Genomic DNA, 23142 nt, shown 5'->3' with positions numbered 1-23142 from the left:
TAGGATCCACCAAGCGCTCCCTGGAAGTGAGATTGAAAGAACATGCAGCAGATATTCTACATGCGAGGCCCACCACTGCTCTAGCCATCTATGCCTCAGATACAGAAGTAGAACCATTGTTCAATCAAGCCAAAGTGATCCACACTACACAGTATGTACACCATCTTAAATGTCTAGAGGCTCTTTACATCTGTATGACTACACTCAAAGATGATAATTGCATTAACCATAAAAATGAAATCACCCTGTCAACAGCATGGCAGGCGCTTGTAGACAAGAACTTATGATAATCTACAGCTGTTAAAATAACGCATGCCTGAATGACATTATTGATATCCATGGAATAGAATTCTGAATAGTGTTCCAATTTAACTTTCATTTGAATCACATTTTTTTAACAGTCATTAGTTACCTGAAGAAAAACTTCCAAGTTCGAAAACGTTTGTAACACTGTTTTTTTCGAGAAGCACACCGGTAACAGGCACCCCGGTACATTTGTTGTTTTTTTTATATTAATTATTATAAAAGACAAAACCCTTACTTTTGGGATAGAAGTAAGTTTCAAAAAAATTATAAATGCCAACAACATATAAAATTTTCATTAAGTCTGATCTGAAATTACCTCTATCTCCTTTCTTAACTTACAAAAAAATATTTAAAATGGAGATTGCAACTTGTTTGATATAGAAAAACAGTTCTCTTGCTGATGAAGGCCCTTAAAGTGCCTGAAAACATTTGTGCTTCTATTAAATTATAATATGCTGAAGTAAGTATGATTGGTGTACAGTGTTTTTAATCAATGGTTCAAGCTTTTAAAAGTGTTTAAATAGAAGTATTCCTACCAAATTTCAAAATTTTGATCCATGGGTTCTAAAGTAAAAAAAATACAGGTCAATACACATAAAAATTTTGTGTTTTTTTACTGAGGACCCAATACTATCAGATAAACTAAAAATCTCTGACCCTACCCATAAAAAATCAACAGTAATACTCATTAATGTACCAAAGAGTATTGAGGAATCAGAGGCTCTGGAAGCTATCTACCACCAAAATATGATAAGAGAGAGAGCTATGCATAAGTTCAGTAATTTGACAAAAATAGTAAGAATATTAAACTCTGTAAGAGGAAAGTAATACAGACACACAGTCCTGACTGTCTCTCCACAACTGAGAAACATCCTTATAAAAATGAAAAGAGTCTCCATTGACTGGTCTTCTGTGGTGGTGGATGACTCTATTCAGCTGCTATAACTTCACAGAATATTGTCATTTTGCAAGGGATTGTCTGAAGAGGATGAATGCAACAACTGCTCCAAAAAACAGATACAGGTAACCCCCGTATAACATGGCACTTCTATAGCACGGATTCACTCTAACACGGTTCGAGAATAGGGAACATCCCCCGTATAACACGGTGCTTTTATAGCACAGACTCACTCTAACACAGTTCGGGAATTGGGTAAAACCCTCATATAATGTAAAATGTAATAAACGGTGTGTTATTTTATACCTTGGTGAAACTCTGCGCGAGCATTCTAATTGTTTTCGTGGCTACTTTGAATGCTCTTTCAACAAATAATCCATTTAATAGTTAAATTTTACAATTGGGACCCTTCTTTTGCCTCTAAAAGCTCATTTTAGAATTATAGATTCAAATAAATTCACTATCTATCACACCGGAACTACTACAAAAAATCGACACACCTGAACCAATTACGGTGTGATCATGCAAAAGATCGGAAAACAAACATGGCCTGGCAGGAGTTAATTCACAACACGCTCTAATTCGCCCATCAAACTATGACGGGTAACCAATCGCGCATGCGCGACTTGGATTACGTGAATCCATTCGAACCTACAACTTAAATTTCAAGCTTTAAACGACATGAACGATCGAATTTCTACTTATAACGGACATCGAACGTCTTTAGAAGCTGATTAGAACCTGAAGCAGAACCCAGAAGGGGTTCGAAAACGTTTGTTTTCCGATCTTTTGCATGATCACACCGTAATTGGTTCAGGTGTGTCGATTTTTTGTAATTATAGATTCCTCCACACAATACTATTGACAGTGCAGGCGCCACCATCTTTCTTTCACCATTGTTCCTAAATGCCTACAAACAGCAGCACACTCCTGTTGCAGAATGACCACTATTAATGAACGCACCCACAAACTGTTACCAGTTGATGATGATGCTCATGCTGAGGTCATCATATAAAATGAATAATCCTCTGGTAAAATATTTACTTAAATAATAAATAAGTATTTTACCTATGGAAAAAATGAATACTAAATCAGATTTAAATAAGAATTTAACAACATATTTCTTAATTTTTGGAACCTAACCCCCTTTTCGCACTAGTTCTTTCTTTCGTATAACACAGATTCGCATAACATGGCAATTTTCTGGAATGTAACTCCCGTGTTATATGGGGGTTACCTGTATAAAGAATATGAAAACCTGGATAGAGATCCAAAGTATGCAAACTGCACTAAATACAAGTTGGCCCTCAGTGAAAAAGAGTAAACTCAGATCATAACTCCTCTCCAGGCTGTCCCAGTCTAAGAAGATACAAGGCATTCGAGATCAACCTAATGAACTATCAGTAAGTTTAGTTGATTCTTCAACTAATACAAGGCCAAACCAATCATGGAAAATCACACCAATATCTATGTATAAACAGGTTCATCCACAAAATCACAATCATAATCACAATAAGATTCTTAGGATCTTCCAAGCAAACCTACAGAAGAGTAAGGCTGGCACCACAGATGCCTATAGCATGATGTTGCAAGAAAATGTAGACAACCTGGCAATTCAAAAACTGTACTTAGTACAGGGTAAGATTGCTATGTTCAGTATTCATAAAGTCCTATTGCATATCTCCAATAAACTCATCCACTGTAGTTTCATAGTTGTCAACAACTCCATTTACTTAGCTCACCACAGAACAGAGTATCGTTTGTTTGTTAAGTTATGGCAATGCAACACTTGGGCTATCTGCCTAGGGGGATGCCTTCCAGGAGGTCTTTTTAAGGGAAACTGGCCCCTATTTAGGCATGAAGAAAACCCGGAAAACTCCACGTGGCCAGCCTGTCCAAGCGAGGCGCAAACCTACAATTGAACTCCCAGTGTTCAGGGTACGAAGACCGCTTGGCCACTGGTGGGCACCCAGAACAGAGTGACAACTATTACTGCATGATACTACTCAAGATCCAAATTAGCAGTATATATCTTATCTCATTCTACTTCTCTCCAGCAGAGGATCTCCAACATCCCTTACATTATCTTAGAAAGATGATTTCCAATCTGTTTCCTGCTCCAATCCTGACATTGTTGAATATCAGGGTTCCTATTGCTTTTCATATTTTCCATTGGGTTGAACCAGATTGAAGACTTTGAATTGAAGTCTCCAATCTGGTTCAACCCAATGGAAAATCTCAGGGATCACTGGCTCAATAAGCTCATCTCTGATATGGACCTGCTTTCAATCAATATTAGCCCCCTCCCTATGTTCTCGGTTAGGAAATAACACAATTAATGAGAAAATTCCCAGAATGTACTATGTTGGAGCAGTTCTCCCCAAGCTATCACAGATACATCAGGACAATCATCTCCCCAACATCATACATAACAGGCCTATGACAATATCCATCAAGACAATTTGGACAAATTATAAGGAAAATATAATGATAATTTGGTCTCCTCCCATGGAGTTGGAGAATCTGATTGAATATCTCCACAGGACACTACATAAATCGTATTTCCTATCCACAGAAATAAAAACAAAGAGGATCTTGGCCCCTTGGTGGACAGACCAAGTAAGCTGACATGGTGCATGAAGCACAGTCTGAAAAGCAATAGGAACCCTGATATTCAACAATCACTCAGATATCTCATCTTGAAAACTAGGAAGTACAAAACTGCAATCAATAGAGGATGAACAAACAGGATGAACAAAACTGTGCCCCCCATACACACTAACATCCATACATATAGAAATTACCCCCAAATTTTTTCCATTTCTTGACATTTCAAGGTTGTCCAAGTACAAAACTGCAATCAATAGAGCCTGTTCTGCTTCTTGGAAGAAATTCTGCACTTCCACTTGCAGAGCTAAACTGCAGTCACCCCCTACTACATTACTATCAAGATGAAATCTCCAGGCATCTCCCTCGCAATGACCATGAACAACTTCGAGAATGGGAACTCCATCACAGACATGTACATTCTTAAGCAGTTATTCCCTCCTGATAATATGGATACAGAATATCATCAAGAAATTAAGAGGCAGGCGAACTAAGAACCACAAGTGAAGATGATAAACCTTTCACTGACTGAATTCAAAAGGAGTTCAGTAAAATAAACAGAAAAAAAAGGCTCCTGGCCCAGACAAGGTTTCTAGTTTAATAGACATTCATGCTTTTAATGCCATTCCAGTTTCTTTCTCAGGAATTTATAATAAGCGTCTTATAATGAGCTATTTCCCAAAGTCTTGGAAGAGGGCCTCCATCAAGCTGATTGAGAAAACCACCAAGAAGTCAACCACTTTTCCCAATGACTTCAGACTTATCTTCCTCCTGCCAATTCTTGGCAAGGTTCTGGATGCATTGATGACTAATCTTCTTTACAGAGGCCTCTCAGAGGATCAATGACCAACAATTTTGGTTCAGTAAAGGAAGGAGTACAACTGAGGCCCTAACTAACATTGTTAAGTACAGTACATCCAGCAGGCAAAGTCAAACAATAAGCATGTCTTAACGGTGACAATAGATTACTAGGGTGCATTTGATCATGCTTGGGTGGTTAGCCACAAAATATAAACTACTGGAGGATAACTGTCCCAGGAACATTTCCACGCTTCTCTCTAGCTACCTATTGTATATAATGGCAGTGGTGGAACACAAGGGTCTCCAACTTTAAAGCATGGACATTGCGAGGGCTGCCCACCCAGGTCATTTCTCTGGAATATGCTATACAATTCTATCTTCAAGGTTAGTGGTTATGTCCCAGAGAAGTACACACTTTAATACAACATTATGCTAATGACACTGTTGTCCTCATGGTGCACAGGAACCAGTCAGTCCTCCAGGAAAAGATGAATAATCTTCTCGGGATCCTGGTCCACTGGAGTAATGGGAATAAGTTAATAAACCCCAAGAAGTGCCAGTGCATTGTATTCCCCATAAGCAGACCTCTTTCTAAGAGGTCCAAAATTATGATTGAGAATGAAAAAGTGCAATACATTTCCTCAGCATCATACTAAATGAGAGGCACACCTGGACCCATCAACTTTGTATATGAGAAAGCCATCAAAGTGGCTCATGCTCTCAGGTCTAATATACAACTGAAACACATATCATCCTGCTAAGATTATAAACTTCACCTTCTACATGGATGGGAAGAATATTCCCGCAGGATAATTGCTTATACCCTTATAAATGGGTTGAAGTGCAATGAAGAGATTAGCTACTTGGTGGTCAAATCTCCAATCAAAATTTCAGAAATTTTTGACAAAAAGCACAGGAATTATTAAGTTTCAAACAGGATGAACAAAACTGTGCCCCCCATACACATAGAAATTATCCCAAATTTTTTGCATTTCTTGACATTTCAAGGTTGTCCTAAGTCCAAAAATGTAAAAATCTTGGTGGGTCATTTTTTGACCAATGTTATATATAACAGCTAGGAAAGTAAAAATTAAGTAAAATTGAATGAAATAATTATATTAAACAAATTAAATGACTTACAACAAAAATTTAAGTAAACTGAGAAAAAATTTTCTCGAATTTTTATTAAAATTGTGTGATACAATAGAAAAAAATATATATAAGTAATCTATAAATAGTGATATCAATAAATAAAGTAAACAAACATTATATCATTCATTACAACCTTTTGATTTTTTAGTAGTCAATTTGTGTAAAATTATACTCCAATTCACACAGAATATTTTACCCTAAATGAAAATACATAATGCATTAATTTTAATTTTTCAGATATAGGAAGATTTATTTCTTGTGACTATTTGTACTATAAGATCATGTTATTTTAAAACTGTAAAATGAGATGAGGTAAATCCTAAGTACACTGTATATTAACTTTTTGCTGTATCAAATTCTTAATAGCTTTAATGATATTTACTTTTACATCTGTGTTGATTGATTAAAATTCACTGTTTTGAAGATAGATAGGGTTTAAAATCAGTTAAACATAACATAAATTTGATAATTAATTATACAAACAATTCCTTTTAAACTAAATTATGTAAACAAACCATACTTAAACTTTTAAAAATCTTTTTGATTTTAAAAATTTAATTATGATTTGTTTACATAATTTAAAAGCACTAAATAAAAAGCAGTATTCAATGACTTCTGAAACTATATGCCTGATTTGTTCACAATTAGATGTAATTTAACAAAGTAAATTCAAAATGTATGTTATAATTATTTTAGAATTTACAATATTTATATGAATAAATAATGGAATTAGGTAACAAATGATCCTGAAATGCACTCTTATAAATGAATGTATATTTAAAATCAATATTACTCTTAACATTACATTACAAATTTGAGTTTAAATAATAGCAAACTTATAAAATTAAATTTCCTAAAAATAGGAAATAATAAATTATAATAGGAAAAAATAGGAATAATAAATAAATAGGAAAAAAAAATTATATTTCCTAAAAAAATAATCTTCATTAATTCTTTTTTCCATACTATTTTAAATGTTCATCACATCTATACTCAGATAATAATGAATTAATTTAAGAAGGAAAATATAGTGTAAAAATTATGAAAAATAATTATAATGAAGTGATGTGATTTACTTTTTTTTTTAAATTTTGATTTTTGAAGTTAATTTTCAACGAGTTATGTCAATTCTGGTGTTAACTTTTANGTGAAAGATTTTTTTTTTACTTAATCCAAAACATAATGTGTTCATTTCAGAAACAATTCTAGCATTTGTATAACCCACTAAAATTACATTATCCAACACACAAAAATTGGTTAATTATCTAGTTCATCAAATCTCAATATGTTTAGATAATAAACAATTAAAATAACCCGACAACTTATATCCACCAAACTTGAATTCAAAGTTAATTTAACTATTACAAAGTTTTCAGCATGTCATTAAGTTAATGCAGTTAAGCTTTTAGCAAAACAGGAAATTAAAACAGTAATTTTTAATATGCTATTTTTTAAAATAATTACAGAAATCAATGATAAAATAAATTTCCCACTAAATTTAAAAATTTGATAATTTTTAAACTAATTATTCAGATTTACTACAAAATGATATCTGTTTTTACTGACATATTTATTTCATCATTAATTTTTATAATTAACATAAAAACAGCATGATAACAAATTAGAAATATTATGCTTGGCCTTTTAAAAAATGCACAGAAAAAATAATCTGTTTAACTAAAGTGATCATGTAACTATATACTTATAATTTAACTTTTAATGCTTTCACATGTTATAGAAGGATTTGTAGATTCAAATAATTTTGAACATTATTATAAAATTTATAAATTGATAAAATCAAGTTAACTATCCACTGTTGGGAAATTATATTTTTACCTCTAATAGAAACTTATTCAGATTATTAATGAATATATGAATCTATTTTTTATTGTAATTCTTACACTTTTTAATCTGATAGAAACTTGTTTATAAGGGGTTAGGCATATTCTGTTTTTTTCACAAAATCACCATATTGAAGCATGTATTGTATCAGTAGATAAGATCAGTGCCTCTGTAATGAAAGTCTGGATCTGATATTGCTGCTAGAATTACATGCACAATCACTTGTACAATCTGCACTAACATTTGCAATTTTTTTAGTTTAAGAAATGAAAAGATTATTAAAGTATTTTGTATAAAGTATACAGAAGTATATATAAATGTACTGTACAAATAATGAGAAACCAAATGATTTTTTCAATATGAAAACAACCTCTAACAAAGAAACCCATCTAATACCAATAGACTTTCAGCTGTTCAACTTGATTCAATTTTGATAACCAGAATTGATAGTTGAGTCCTGTCAATGTAAAATCCATCAAAAATAATACCTAATTCCAGATGATAGTCTTATTAATATTTGCATGCAATTTATCTTGATCATTTTGACAACTAATAAGGATGAATGCTTTAATTTCATGGATTTGACCTTGGACTTAAATATTAAAAATGTTATAACAGGTTACATTTACTAAGTAACAAAAACCAATACAGTATTTATAGTTCTTCAAATTACATGATTTTTATATTCTTAATTTATTCTGCTGTTGTTTCATCTAACCAATTAAACAAGCAAAGACAAATGATTTCTATTAAGTTTAAGTCAATACATGCAGTTATTTTATTATAAAGCACTTGTTAAATTCTAAATAAAATATATCTGAAAATAGGAATAAAAATACTGATACAAAATGTGCTTTAAAAGATGACTTAATTATTTTTATGAAATAAGTTTCTTAAAATAAAGTTTATTTTTAAAATCAGGTAATGAAATCAGTAATTTTTATTACAAAATTATAATTCTATAAATATAATAATTAATTAATTTTACAAATTCACAAGCAATTATTTATTCTGACATTGTCACAATGCCAAGCTGAAATTTTTAATCACATTTTAATTTATTTTATTTAAAATATATGCTCTCCACCTAAAATTAGTGGTGGCTTGTGGCTTGTCCCTGTACATACTACCTTTTGTTTAACAATAGGGTTGTGCTAGTCATCTATCTAACACCTTACAAGGGAAAATTTTTGAATTGAAATAACAACTTCTGATTTGCATTGTAAGTTTGTATATAGCTAATCAGAGCCTCCTGCCCCTAAGGTTTCCATATCTGGTCTCAGTTTTCATCTAACTCCATTCTCGAGACGAAGGAAGGACAGACTGATGATAGTGGGAATTTATAGGTCTACAGTTTTTTCAAATTGCAGTCCAATTACAATATCCATAATTAATTGTTTAAAAATGTATTCAAAACCTTATCATTATATAGTTACAGATAAAACATGACCATCTTAGATTCTAAATTTAGTTTTAAATCAAACTAATCATTTAAAATTAAAGCTATTCTGTATGAATATGTATTATTTTTCAATATTCATATCATTTTAAATCATGAAATTTATTCTCCAATTTATTAAGCAGTGTTTAAATAAGTTCTATTCTTAAGTTATCAGAATACAAGAGCTGTACTGTTAACACCCACACTTAATGTTTATTATGATCTTGTCTTTCCGGATGCCAAACATTTCATTCAAACACTTTTCTTTTAGAAAGTATCTCTGAACAGATCTATTCCTTGTTTTCAATTTAAAAATTTTAGATTACAAAATAAAAACAAAAAATACAATACAAACACTTTCTTATATATAGAACACGCATATCTAAAATTAAGAGTTGAATAAGATAAGAATAATTGATAAGAATAAGAAGAGTTGATTTTTATTTGTAATAGCAACATAACATATCTTTGTTTATAAAGTATACATGTAATAAAAATAGAATTGAAACTCAATTATATATATAAAAAATTAAAAACTTAATTCATTATTTAAAATTAATGTATGTAATATATATTTATAAAAAATATATTTTTATATCTTACTTACATGTTTCAAATAACTTGATTTGAAAGTACAGTACATAAATATAAATACAATTAAAACTATCATCATAATGTTTATTCAGGAAAGCATCAATAATAATTTTACAAAGACAATGGCTATCTCATCACTTCATAATTTTCAGTTGAATTTAGATAAAAATTTTTAAGATAATTTGAGTCAAAATTTTATTTCAAATTCAAATCAAATTTAATAATTTATAACATATCTATAATATTTATATTGGTATTATAGCCTAATTGCAACTGCCACACTAATAGAACCAATGTAAATTTTATTTGAAATTGCTATTTACTACTAAGATACATTAGTTTAAAATTTGTCAAAGCTGTATTCCAAAATAATTTTTGTAATTGTTATTTCAATGTATTATCATTATCATACGTGGTACGATCCAAAAGTTCGGGGACTGCAGTAATGTATGACAACAAAAACAGGTATTTAAAGTTACAGCGTATGAAATAGATTCTACCAAACCACCCCTACGTGTTCAGGTTGATTTTGCCCATGTCACATGATTAAACCACAAGTGCTGCTGTTTTTTTTTTCGGAGATAGTTACCTTTGTTTTGCGACGTAATAAAAATTTGGAGTTTCAAGAACAGCGCTGCAACATTAAATTTTGTCAGCGTTTAGGTAAAACATCTATGAAGATTTTAAAATTGCTAAGAAAGGTGTACGGTGATTCTACCATGGTGAAATCAAAGGTTTAAAGAGGGCTGAGAATCCATCGCAGATGATGAACGCTCTGGCCAACCTTCGACTTCACGGAACGAGGAAAATGTTGAGTTGGTCTCTCAATTATCTAGACATTTTACATCCTTTGAGGGAATCCATTCGTCATAAACGGCCGCAGATCTGGCAAAGTGGAGACTGGTACCTTCTGCATGACAACCCACCTGCACATCAATCCCAAATGGTCACACAGTTTCTCGCGAAATCTCAAATTAATGTGCTTCCACACCCCGCCTATTCACCGGACTTAGCCCCGTGTGATTTTTATTTGTTTCCGTCAATGAAAAAGCATTTGCAGGGACGCCGTTTTGTGTCATCAGATGAGGTGAGAGCAGCATCGCAGGAGGCCTTACGGGAGGCTTCAAAAAAAAAAAAGACTTCCAGCAGTGCTTCCAGAAGTTATATGAGCGCTGGCAAAAATGAATCATTGCCCAAGGTGATTACTTTGAAGGTGGTTGTGCATCGGCATTATAAACTTTTTAAGGTAAGGAATTTTAAGCCAAGTCCCCGAAGTTTTGGATCGTACTATGTATAATATTATTGCTACAAATTTAAAAAAATCGTTTTGCATTAATAGTAACTGATCATTTTTGAAAGGTATGAGATGCACTTTCTTTACTTATATATATATAAAATACAAGATATTAATAAACAAAAACATTATTTAACATTTAGTATTATAATATATTTATACTGGTAATTTTATTATGTATACAATAAATATTACAGTAATAAACTAGGACAAAAATATGTTGGTTAACTTGTTTTCATTATGATAAGTCAATTTAAATTTTATAAATTAAAAAAATTTTGAATCAAAATTATTTAAATCATATTAGCAATCATCAGTCATTTATATTGATATCATTGAATATGACAGGAAAAATAATCTCAAATGATTTAGCATGAAATTGATTTATTAAGTTTAAAAAATAATCAGCATATACAAAAACCATTATATAAAAAGAAATTTTCTGTGATGTAGCTTACAGCCTAAACAAAACATTAAAACACAAACTGAATTGACTTGTTTCTATAAACTACTAGCTTACCCGTCACTCATTGCTATGATCTCAGAAGAAAGGAAATTCAAGCAAACTCGTTATGATAAAATTAAATTTTCATTTTATCATTTTTATTGAAACTTATTATATTATTATTATTCATTTTCATCGGGAAAACATTTCAAAGTGTCGTTTCAATTCTATTTATTTATTGGAATGCTTGTGGATACATGATATTTTTTGTTTTTCCGTCCGGTGCGTACACGAATAAATCAGAAGGTTTTCCGANAAAGATCAAGAACTCTCAACCCAACCAATTTGCTGGGCACCTTACTTACGCTGAAGTAACAAAATCCAACTTGAAACCAAGCAATACGACGAAAACCATTAATAACAATGGTGAACAAGGAGGCAATAGCGCTGTACTGGTGTACCCAAGTGATGAAGAAGAAGGTGCGCGAACAGACATAAAAGAGATCACAGAGCAGATTTTTGATAAAATTCAGCCACACAAAATAAGGGTTAAAATCAAAGAAGTTAAATTAATAAGAGACAATGGTGTGTGCATAAGGGTCGGGAGTGAAGAAGATGGGAAGAAACTAAAAGAGGAAATAGGAAAGATTCAAGAAATAAAAGACAAGATTAAATGTAGAACATCGGGAGGCAAACGACCAAGGGTAATATTACTAAACGTCCCAAAGTATTAAACAAAAATTATTATAAATATCGTAAATAACAGTTCACAAATGCATATATAGAGATATTTTTTGAAGGGGGGAAATGGTCTTCACAATTTGAAATCGATCGAGCACACTGTGCGCGAATGCTCGTGTAAACGCGCGCCATCTATCGTAGGATAAATGTACTTCGCGGGAGTGTATTAAAAAATTAAAAAACTTTCCAAAGTTTCATGGCAATCGAACTATGCCACAAACCTTCGCCGGAGTATATTAAACAACTTCCCAAAGTTTCACGGCAATCTGATAAACGGTGTGGTAATGCATGAAGGACAAACAGACATACATTCATTTTTATATATATAGATTTGGGCATCTTTAACCTGCCAAAGTCATTGTTATAATAATTTTGTGATATTTAAAGAAATAAATAAACATTTTCTCATAGCATGCAAGCTTGTTCAGATATTTTATTATACAGAATTAAATATTGTTATAATATTATTTAAGTTTAGTACTTTCTTTACAGTCTAAACATTTTAATACAATACAGTATTTAGATAACAACTGATGATCTTGATTTGAATAAAACTTTTTGTAATATCAATCAAACAAAACTTTTTTGACATGAGTCACATAGACTCTCTACAAAGGAAGACATAAACATGAACATATAAACATGAGACTTAAGGTTTACTTCCTTAAATCAAATAAAATGTACAATTAATCACTTACATAAGCAAATTCACCTACAACTGCTGTAAATGATCGGGCTAAATTTTGGATATAATCATATATCCAAAATTTAGCCCGATCATTTATGGCATTTGTATGTGTATTTGCTTAAGATATCAGGTTTTGATTGATGTGTATATTTAATCACTTACATAATAAATCTAAAATGTATTTTTAACCTTTAACTTTGTCTTATAATTAAATCAATCAATAATTAAAGCAATAGCTATAGTTTCCAATATACAATTGTTGATTCAATTCACAAACTCAGAATAATCACAATTATTATTCATCAAATTAAGAAAACACTTTATAACTAACACAATACATTAAGGTTCATAGGAATTATATCTATTTTACATATAATTTTAAAAAATTTCCAAATTTTAAATATTAATACTGATGATATATATTTGTACTTTTAATGTAATCTATTTCAAAATCTTGACCAAACAAAGATTCTTTAATACCATTTGGTCTTATACAAGATAAAAACAGTGTTTCATGACTTTCTCAATGTCTTTTCATAATAAACATATGATGAAAAATCTTTAATTAGCAAATATTTTCCATTAAAGATCAGTCTAAACTTATTCTCAGTTTTACGATCACTTCATGGAGAAACTTAACTGAAACAACAAATAAGTCAGGCAGACCAAGAAAACCACATCTGTTAAACAATCCTACTTCTATTCTGTGTAATTTACATCCCTATTCCAAAGATAGTTAATACTTTTGAAAAATTTGTGGAAAACTTGTCCCAACAAAGACATTTTTTACACCCACTGCCCAATTTAAAGTCTTCTTCCTTGGCTCCTTTTGCTTGATTAAATACTTTGTTATAAATTAATTTCCCTAAGTCATTTTCTGATGATATTGATAATTGATCCCAACACTTTAAAATTCTTCTGACCAAACATGTCATCAAAGACATATGATCTAGTTCCAATTGAATATCCAAATCCAGCTGAATATGAATATCCATGCACTGATTGATCTACAGTATTTTGAAAAGCCTCCTTGAATACTAAATGTGGATGCCCTCAATTTCTTTCAAAAATTTATTCTCCAAATTGCAAACAAATAAGACATCCTGGAAAGTATTAGGGAATCAAACAATTTAAAGTAATCATTTAGATTTCTCATCTTAATTCTGGAGTGAAGACTCATCAATTGAAAAATATAGTTTAGATTTAGAAAAAATATTTTCAAAGTGGCTATTAAATATTGAAGAAGATAATGTAATACCCAGATATTTAAACAATGGAACAATTTCAATCTCTGATTTATCTAAAAAAATTTATCCCTTTCAGTTAATCTTCCACTTTTCTGAAAAAATTATCTTTCTTTATTATTAATTTATTTTCTCCACAATAATTAACAAACATGTCCAATTTATGTTGTAAAGCTGACTTTGAAGTTTTCTTAAATCAGCCTTAACCAAGCCTCTCTCAGTAATGAGGGAACAAAAGCCAAAGACCTAAAATTGTTTAAAAAAAATGAATTACTGTAATAATTCCCTTAAAACATTATCAGGTAAATTTTTAATCATTATTTTTTATCCCATCCAGTTTAGTAACCTTTTTTTTCTGTCAGCAAAGAAATCACAAGTTGTAACTCTTGCACTGAAAATGGCTCATCTAAAAAAACAATTCTTAACATTAGTTATCAAAATGTCAGAAACCAAGGATGTATACTATTATTATTTATACCAAGGATGCTTAATGAAAATTTAAAAAAAAAACCTTCTGCCAAGTCTACAGAGAGAGATCATCTCGAGAGATCCTGGTTCTGCTAAACTGATTAATCTGATTTAAAAAACCATTAGAATTTCTTGCATTCAGGAGCTCTAAGTTACTTTTAAACCAAACTCCATGTTTTTTTCCTATTACATAGTGATCTAAAACTTTTCCTTGAATCACAAAATTTATTCAATGAAGTTTTACCACTCACTACTACCTTTATTATATAAATTTTTTAATTTACAGCAATCAGAATCAAACCAGGACCTCACAAATTCAAGATGAGATTGTGCATATCTACAAATACCCAACACAAAACCATCATAACCTGATAAGAAGATTCATTAAATTGAGACATCTTATAAAATTCCCCAACCAAACTTGTAAAAAGCTATATCTTTGAAAAATTCCACACCATTTTCTTTGAATGAAATGACTTCATAAGATTTCTATACCAAAAAGGGCTATAGCAATCTCCCAAAAAAATAGAAAGACAATCCAAGAAAAAATTTTCTTGAATAAAAAATTAGTTATTAACTATCAATTCCAAACCCAATAATGTAATCCTTAACATAAATGCCATCTTTTTTGTAACAAATATAAAATTTGCATGAACATCTCAGTCAAAAAGCTTATTAAAAATAAACATTTATGTACTGTACTTTACCACCTGCAGAAATTTTTCTCCTCATGAATTCATAGCTCTAAGAAGAATCTAAAAGTGAAGAATTTTTTTTTACTTAATCCAAAACATAATGTGTTCATTTCAGAAACAATTCTAGCATTTGTATAACCCACTAAAATTACATTATCCAACACACAAAAATCGGTTAATTATCTAGTTCATCAAATCTCAATATGTTTAGATAATAAACAACTAAAATAACCCGACAACTTATATCCACCAAACTTGAATTCAAAGTTAATTTAACTATTACAAAGTTTTCAGCATGTCATTAAGTTAATGCAGTTAAACTTTTAGCAAAACAGGAAATTAAAACAGTAATTTTTAATATGCTATTTTTTAAAAAAATAATTACAGAAATCAATGATAAAATAAATTTCCCACTAAATTTAAAAATTTGATAATTTTTAAACTAATTATTCAGATTTACTACAAAATGATATCTGTTTTTACTGACATATTTATTTCATCATTAATTTTTATAATTAACATAAAAACAGCATGATAACAAATTAGAAATATTATGCTTGGCCTTTTAAAAAATGCACAGAAAAAATAATCTGTTTAACTAAAGTGATCATGTAACTATATACTTATAATTTAACTTTTAATGCTTTCACATGTTATAGAAGGATTTGTAGATTCAAATAATTTTGAACATTATTATAAAATTTATAAATTAATAAAATCAAGTTAACTATCCACTGTTGGGAAATTATATTTTTACCTCTAATAGAAACTTATTCAGATTATTAATGAATATATGAATCTATTTTTTATTGTAATTCTTACACTTTTTAATCTGATAGAAACTTGTTTATAATGGGTTAGGCATATTCTGTTTTTTTCACAAAATCACCATATTGAAGCATGTATTGTATCAGTAGATAAGATCAGTGCCTCTGTAATGAAAGTCTGGATCTGATATTGCTGCTAGAATTACATGCACAATCACTTGTACAATCTGCACTAACATTTGCAATTTTTTTAGTTTAAGAAATGAAAAGATTATTAAAGTATTTTGTATAAAGTATACAGAAGTATATATAAATGTACTGTACAAATAATGAGAAACCAAATGATTTTTTCAATATGAAAACAACCTCTAACAAAGAAACCCATCTAATACCAATAGACTTTCAGCTGTTCAACTTGATTCAATTTTGATAACCAGAATTGATAGTTGAGTCCTGTCAATGTAAAATCCATCAAAAATAATACCTAATTCCAGATGATAGTCTTATTAATATTTGCATGCAATTTATCTTGATCATTTTGACAACTAATAAGGATGAATGCTTTAATTTCATGGATTTGACCTTGGACTTAAATATTAAAAATGTTATAACAGGTTACATTTACTAAGTAACAAAAACCAATACAGTATTTATAGTTCTTCAAATTACATGATTTTTATATTCTTAATTTATTCTGCTGTTGTTTCATCTAACCAATTAAACAAGCAAAGACAAATGATTTCTATTAAGTTTAAGTCAATACATGCAGTTATTTTATTATAAAGCACTTGTTAAATTCTAAATAAAATATATCTGAAAATAGGAATAAAAATACTGATACAAAATGTGCTTTAAAAGATGACTTAATTATTTTTATGAAATAAGTTTCTTAAAATAAAGTTTATTTTTAAAATCAGGTAATGAAATCAGTAATTTTTATTACAAAATTATAATTCTATAAATATAATAATTAATTAATTTTACAAATTCACAAGCAATTATTTATTCTGACATTGTCACAATGCCAAGCTGAAATTTTTAATCACATTTTAATTTATTTTATTTAAAATATATGCTCTCCACCTAAAATTAGTGGTGGCTTGTGGCTTGTCCCTGTACATACTACCTTTTGTTTAACAATAGGGTTGTGCTAGTCATCTATCTAACACCTTACAAGGGAAAATTTTTGAATTGAAATAACAACTTCTGATTTGCATTGTAAGTTTGTATATAGCTAATCAGAGCCTCCTGCCCCTAAGGTTTCCATATCTGGTCTCAGTTTTCATCTAACTCCATTCTTGAGACGAAGGAAGGACAGACTGATGATAGTGGGAATTTATAGGTCTACAGTTTTTTCAAATTGCAGTCCAATTACAATATCCATAATTAATTGTTTAAAAATGTATTCAAAACCTTATCATTATATAGTTACAGATAAAACATGACCATCTTAGATTCTAAATTTAGTTTTAAATCAAACTAATCATTTAAAATTAAAGCTATTCTGTATGAATATGTATTATTTTTCAATATTCATATCATTTTAAATCATGAAATTTATTCTCCAATTTATTAAGCAGTGTTTAAATAAGTTCTATTCTTAAGTTATCAGAATACAAGAGCTGTACTGTTAACACCCACACTTAATGTTTATTATGATCTTGTCTTTCCGGATGCCAAACATTTCATTCAAACACTTTTCTTTTAGAAAGTATCTCTGAACAGATCTATTCCTTGTTTTCAATTTAAAAATTTTAGATTACAAAATAAAAACAAAAAATACAATACAAACACTTTCTTATATATAGAACACGCATATCTAAAATTAAGAGTTGAATAAGATAAGAATAATTGATAAGAATAAGAAGAGTTGATTTTTATTTGTAATAGCAACATAACATATCTTTGTTTATAAAGTATACATGTAATAAAAATAGAATTGAAACTCAATTATATATATAAAAAATATATTTTTATATCTTACTTACATGTTTCAAATAACTTGATTTGAAAGTACAGTACATAAATATAAATACAATTAAAACTATCATCATAATGTTTATTCAGGAAAGCATCAATAATAATTTTACAAAGACAATGGCTATCTCATCACTTCATAATTTTCAGTTGACAACCATATTTCTTGTTTTAAAAAATACAATATTGTTTTTGGTATATTGTATTTTTTAAATGCCTACATTATATGAATATAAACACAAAACAAAAAATATGCTTAACTATACTTAAAAGAGTTTTGAAGTGCAAGTTTTAGCTCAATATGCAATGTTAGAAATAAAAAAGATGTAAATGTTGCATCCAGTTACTATAAAATTTTGTAGTTTAAATTATAAACAAAAATGTCTAAAAGAAAGTATTTACAGTATACTTCATATATATATTCTGATTAAAAAAAATTGAAATAAAGTAAGATCTGTTTAGTTAATTACTAGTTAACAACATATTTATATTAATAGTACTTCATTTGGCTTCCTTGTCTAATTTTGTAACAGCTTAACAATAATATCATTTACTTTAATTTTTAAAATCAATCAGATTCCAGCCTGTATAAATATACAGAATTTATTACAAGCATTTAGCCAGTTTGTTAATTAGATGATGATAATAGAATGTGGATTAAATTAAGCATAATATTTTTAATGCTATATTTCCTTAATATTTGATTGACTTATATATATATATATCAACCAGATTTAATTTCAAAGCTGGCATAAATTCTCAATGTCATTAAGCTACTTAATTAATCTCTTATGATTAATTTTTCAAGTTTAAATTCAGAAATTTAAATATTTTATTTCTTCATTATTGAGATTATTTGTTTTGTTAAAAATAATAAAAAATTGTTGTTGTTATTGATTATTTTTACTAAACATTTAATTTTTCTTCATTTGCTTTGAAAATTTTACAATTTAACCAATATTGGCAATAATGTCAAATTATCAACCTAATTGAACCCTAAATAACCTCATTACTAACATTTGGTTCAGCTGTTATTAATTAATATCAATAATCAATACATTCCTATTTTTAACTTAAACTCATTAGTTTTATTTAAACAAATTTTAGAATATGAAAATATAAAAAAAAGTGTTAAAAGGTGAAAGACAGACTCGAAAATTTTATAATTTTTGTAAATAGACATAATTCAATTTTAAATTGAAGATATCCTGGGTTGTTATCATGTATGTTGTTATGAAAATATAATTTAAATAATATTTATATATTTTTCTTCCAATATGAGAACTGTCTCCAACTTTCTTATAACATTTCATCAGATAGAATCAACTTTCTGCTGTTATAAAGTCAGTACATAACACATAATGCAATTTGTCTAGTCCAAAGGCAGAATTTAGATTTCAGTTCATGTCAGTTTAATTCTTGTTAAATTGTGCCTAGAGTCAAAATATATTATACTAGAATTTCAAGCAACAATTTCCAAAATTTCTATGAAATTCTAATAAAAAAATATTATTTTAACTCTGAAATCTAAATTTGGATTGTTCAATAATATCAATAATGATAAAGAGAATATCAGTAGTTCTCAAAACTTCATCATGTTTAAAACCAAGCAAATAAACTGCTAAAAGATTTATTAAACATAAAATATATCTTTGGGAGAGTCAATTATCTTTGCTAAAAGACTTTTTTGTAAATTTTAATTTCTCAATAAACAATTTCCAAAATTTTGGAACTCTGCTAATTTTATGTTAAGTATTTTTTCCTGATTGGTCTCATTCCTAACTATCCTAAGGCCTATCGTTTTAAAATGGAATACATTCAATTGTTTGTTAACAGTTATAGTGATGGCTATCAAGCTATTCATTTTTGTATTTTCTGACCTTACTTAAAAACTGATATAACTATAATAATTTGATAAAAAGATAAGAAAAAATGATTTAAGATTTTTGAGGAAATTTGAGAAAATAAGAGGGAAATAAAATTAAAGCTTAATGTTTGGAATAATTTAATGACAATAACTTCTAAAAACAATTCTAATTGGTTCTAATTCAAAATTCCAGACCTTATTTCCCACACAAAAAATGAGATTTAATTCAAATTTAAGAACATTGAAAATCTTAGTTTAAAAACAATATCAATTTAATATCTAATAAAAAAAAATTGAAATATAATTCTAATTCAAAACAGGAGAAACATACAGAATGTTTATACATAAAAATTTTAACACTGTCTGCATGAATGAAAGGTATCAGATTTCAAATGAATACACTAATATATTAAACTGTATATATTAGAAATAAGATTTCATATCTTCTCTATTATTATTGTTAGCAATCTCTAAAAAATTGTTTAAGCAAGTTAAATGAATTTGAAATGACAATGATTATATAGTATTTTATAAATTGCAATGCTACTTATTATTTTTATTTTTTTAACTTAAACAATGTATTAGATTAGAAACATTTATTCCATTAATAGATCATTTCAATCTCATTCAATACTTTTCTTAATGCAGAGGAATAAATGTTATCTTTAATGTAGAGCAATAAAATATATAAACATTATGATAAAAATATGATGCTATCTTGTAATATCTCAAATTTTACAGCCCTTTATTATGTTTAATTTTCACACAAGCTTAACCATATTAAAAGGTGCCAAATTAATTTAAATTACCAGTAATTTTATAAACTGTAAATGTTTACATTTAACTTGTTAGTCATTTAAAAGGACAAATTTTCTGTTCCATAAAATTTTAATACTTATTACATTAAATATGCAATAATTCAACACTATCTGTATATATAAGTAAGGTTGATTTATGTTCAATGAGAATTCAAATTGGATACTTCAATCTTAATTTAATGTAATAATTATGTAACATTATAATGAGAACTATATATGCATTATATACACATTTAATGTATTAATATAATATGCATGTAATTATAGTCTAAAGCTAATACCTTAATCCTATACATTTTGCATAGAATAAACATACATTACAGAATATATATTTTCTATATGTTTATTCTATGCAATACACAGGATATGTTGGGCTTTAGATTATAAATGTACACAGTATTTGTAATTCTCATTATAACATTAAATAATTATTACATTGGCTAGCTTCTATCCCAAATTTAATTTAAATTTTCATTGAACATAAATCAACCTTACATATATATTTAGATTGAAAGTAACTTCCATGCCCGAAAGATAGCGATTGTCGGATTAAATTATACGGGAGAATTGCTAGCATTTTAATACTTTTGTTATAAAGCATCTCCGTTATTTTTTTCCTACCTGTCAATATATCCATCACCATTCCCATCGCACGTTTGAAACAATCTCCTGATTCGTTCCTCTTCCGGAGTAGAACCAGAGTCACTTCCGCTGGATTCACTATTCCCATCACTCGCCATCTCTAACCACACATTATTAGATTGTTTCCCGCACGTTTAAATACTTAATACTTATAAATTAGTCCATCGCGACTTGTCGCTTCCAACAACCTTCAAGCCACACTCCGCCATTTTTACTTCTTTGATGGAAACGGTACAGCGCCCTCTGCTAATCATTATTGACTTTAACTAAAATATTTTGGCGGAACTAATCGATTTGCCATTAAATATTAATCGAATATTAACTTTTATGGAACGAAGTTAATAAGAATCGGTACAATAGTTTAATTTTCTTTTTTACATATCCTATTCGTTAGTCGTGAACCGTACAAATGATGACATATAATACTTGATAATCATCGATAATCCATAATTGTTGCATCTATGAATAATAAACAAATATTGAACAAAAAATTCCAAAAATATCGTAGCGATAACCATTACAATTAGTTCCGCCAAGAATACGTTTCGCTTATATTCCCGATAGCCATAAGAAATATAGCTCATTACTTTAATGAACGATCTAAAAATATTTCTTAATGTTAGATTACGAAGATCGAATGCACAAGTTCGACTTTGGATAAGGCAAAAGTCAATAAATTTTACATATTGCCGTTGTTGTGGTATATTATAAAAGAATTAAATACAACAAACAATAACTCCATAAATTACTGCAAAATTTAAAACAGGTTTTTAAATTATTTATTCCAAGAAGGTAATTTTTCTTTATCTTTAAAAAAATTGATAAAATAAGGAATACGTACAAATAAGCGATTCTTTTTATTTCTGTTTACATTCTTAAGACTTAAAAACTGTATTAAATTTATAATTTAAAAGAACTTTATTGCAGTTTTTAAATTTTCATTTTTTTTTGTTTTTAAATTTTTAACTGTATTTTACATAATTAGGATATCTATATTAAATACAAAAACAATATATAGATAATCCTTCTGAATTTTTATCATCCGAACAATGTTTAACCTACATGTTTTCTAATTTCAAAGTTTCTATGTACACATGTACAGTATATAGATGAAAGTGCAATAAAATAATAACTGTATCTTTAATTCTAATCGATAGTTTTTACAATATTTATATATCATCTGAAAAGTTTGGAAGAATTGCTGAAAGTATTTAATGAACTGTTAAGCAAGCGAATAAATTATTTATGAATATAATATTAAAAATTTATTTTGGCACAGTGTAGAGAAGACTAAATTATAATGTACAATTTATTTTATTTTTATTGTACATGAAGTAATTAAAATGTTTAACTTTCCAGAATTTTAACAATGAAAATGATGCTTTTTCAACCTAATTTTGGGCAGTGCACACGATGGGCCTAAGCTGATACACAGTTTATTTTTAGTCTTAAACTGCAATGAACTCGATCTGATATTCCATAATCTGATGGAGAGACTGCATTTCAGCTGTTCCACAGTGTGTCATTTTATAAATAGTCTTTTAAGATTGGTTTATTTAAATTACCAACTAATTCTTCTCAAATTGCTGCAAATAAAATCTGGTCCCTCACAACCTCTTGTTTACATTATAAACATCCACTGAAGATACCAATATTGATGCAGCATGAATGCACATGATTGCATTTTGAGCATAATCATCTAGGTTTAGTCAAAGTGGCTGCTAGCTCCATGATGGATCATAACCTTTCCAGTCAGCAGGTGGTGCAAGATAGACACGTCTACCTTTGTATAGAAAACTGACGACACCACGATATCCCGTTCGAGGTACTCCAGACTGAAAAAAATAAAATTAAA

The 23142-nt window shown here is 28.9% G+C and overlaps 2 protein-coding genes across 3 annotated transcripts in view; both read right to left on the bottom strand.

The window, feature by feature from the left end:
• LOC111628220 (colorectal mutant cancer protein-like) overlaps positions 1-22029 on the bottom strand; it is an 87486-nt gene extending 65457 nt beyond the window's left edge. The window contains exon 1 of one of the 2 annotated variants that reach the window (XM_023371960.1): positions 21267-22029. In XM_023371960.1, the coding sequence (XP_023227728.1) occupies positions 21267-21385 (119 nt within the window). In that variant the 5' untranslated portion in view covers positions 21386-22029. The remainder of the gene's footprint in view (positions 1-21266) is intronic. The other variant, XM_023371961.1, reaches the window with a different exon arrangement.
• A 508-nt stretch (positions 22030-22537) lies between these two features.
• LOC111628216 (alpha-1,3-mannosyl-glycoprotein 2-beta-N-acetylglucosaminyltransferase-like) overlaps positions 22538-23142 on the bottom strand; it is a 75400-nt gene continuing 74795 nt past the window's right edge. Inside the window, exon 11 of the mRNA XM_023371956.1 lies at positions 22538-23122. Coding sequence (XP_023227724.1) covers positions 23009-23122 — 114 coding nt within the window. The 3' untranslated portion in view covers positions 22538-23008. The remainder of the gene's footprint in view (positions 23123-23142) is intronic.

This window comes from Centruroides sculpturatus, unplaced genomic scaffold, assembly GCF_000671375.1.
Source record: "Centruroides sculpturatus isolate CEXI.00-Female unplaced genomic scaffold, Cexi_2.0 scaffold458, whole genome shotgun sequence".
NCBI classification, from domain to species: Eukaryota; Metazoa; Arthropoda; class Arachnida; order Scorpiones; family Buthidae; genus Centruroides; species Centruroides sculpturatus.
This window is presented reverse-complemented; position numbering and strand designations above follow the sequence as displayed.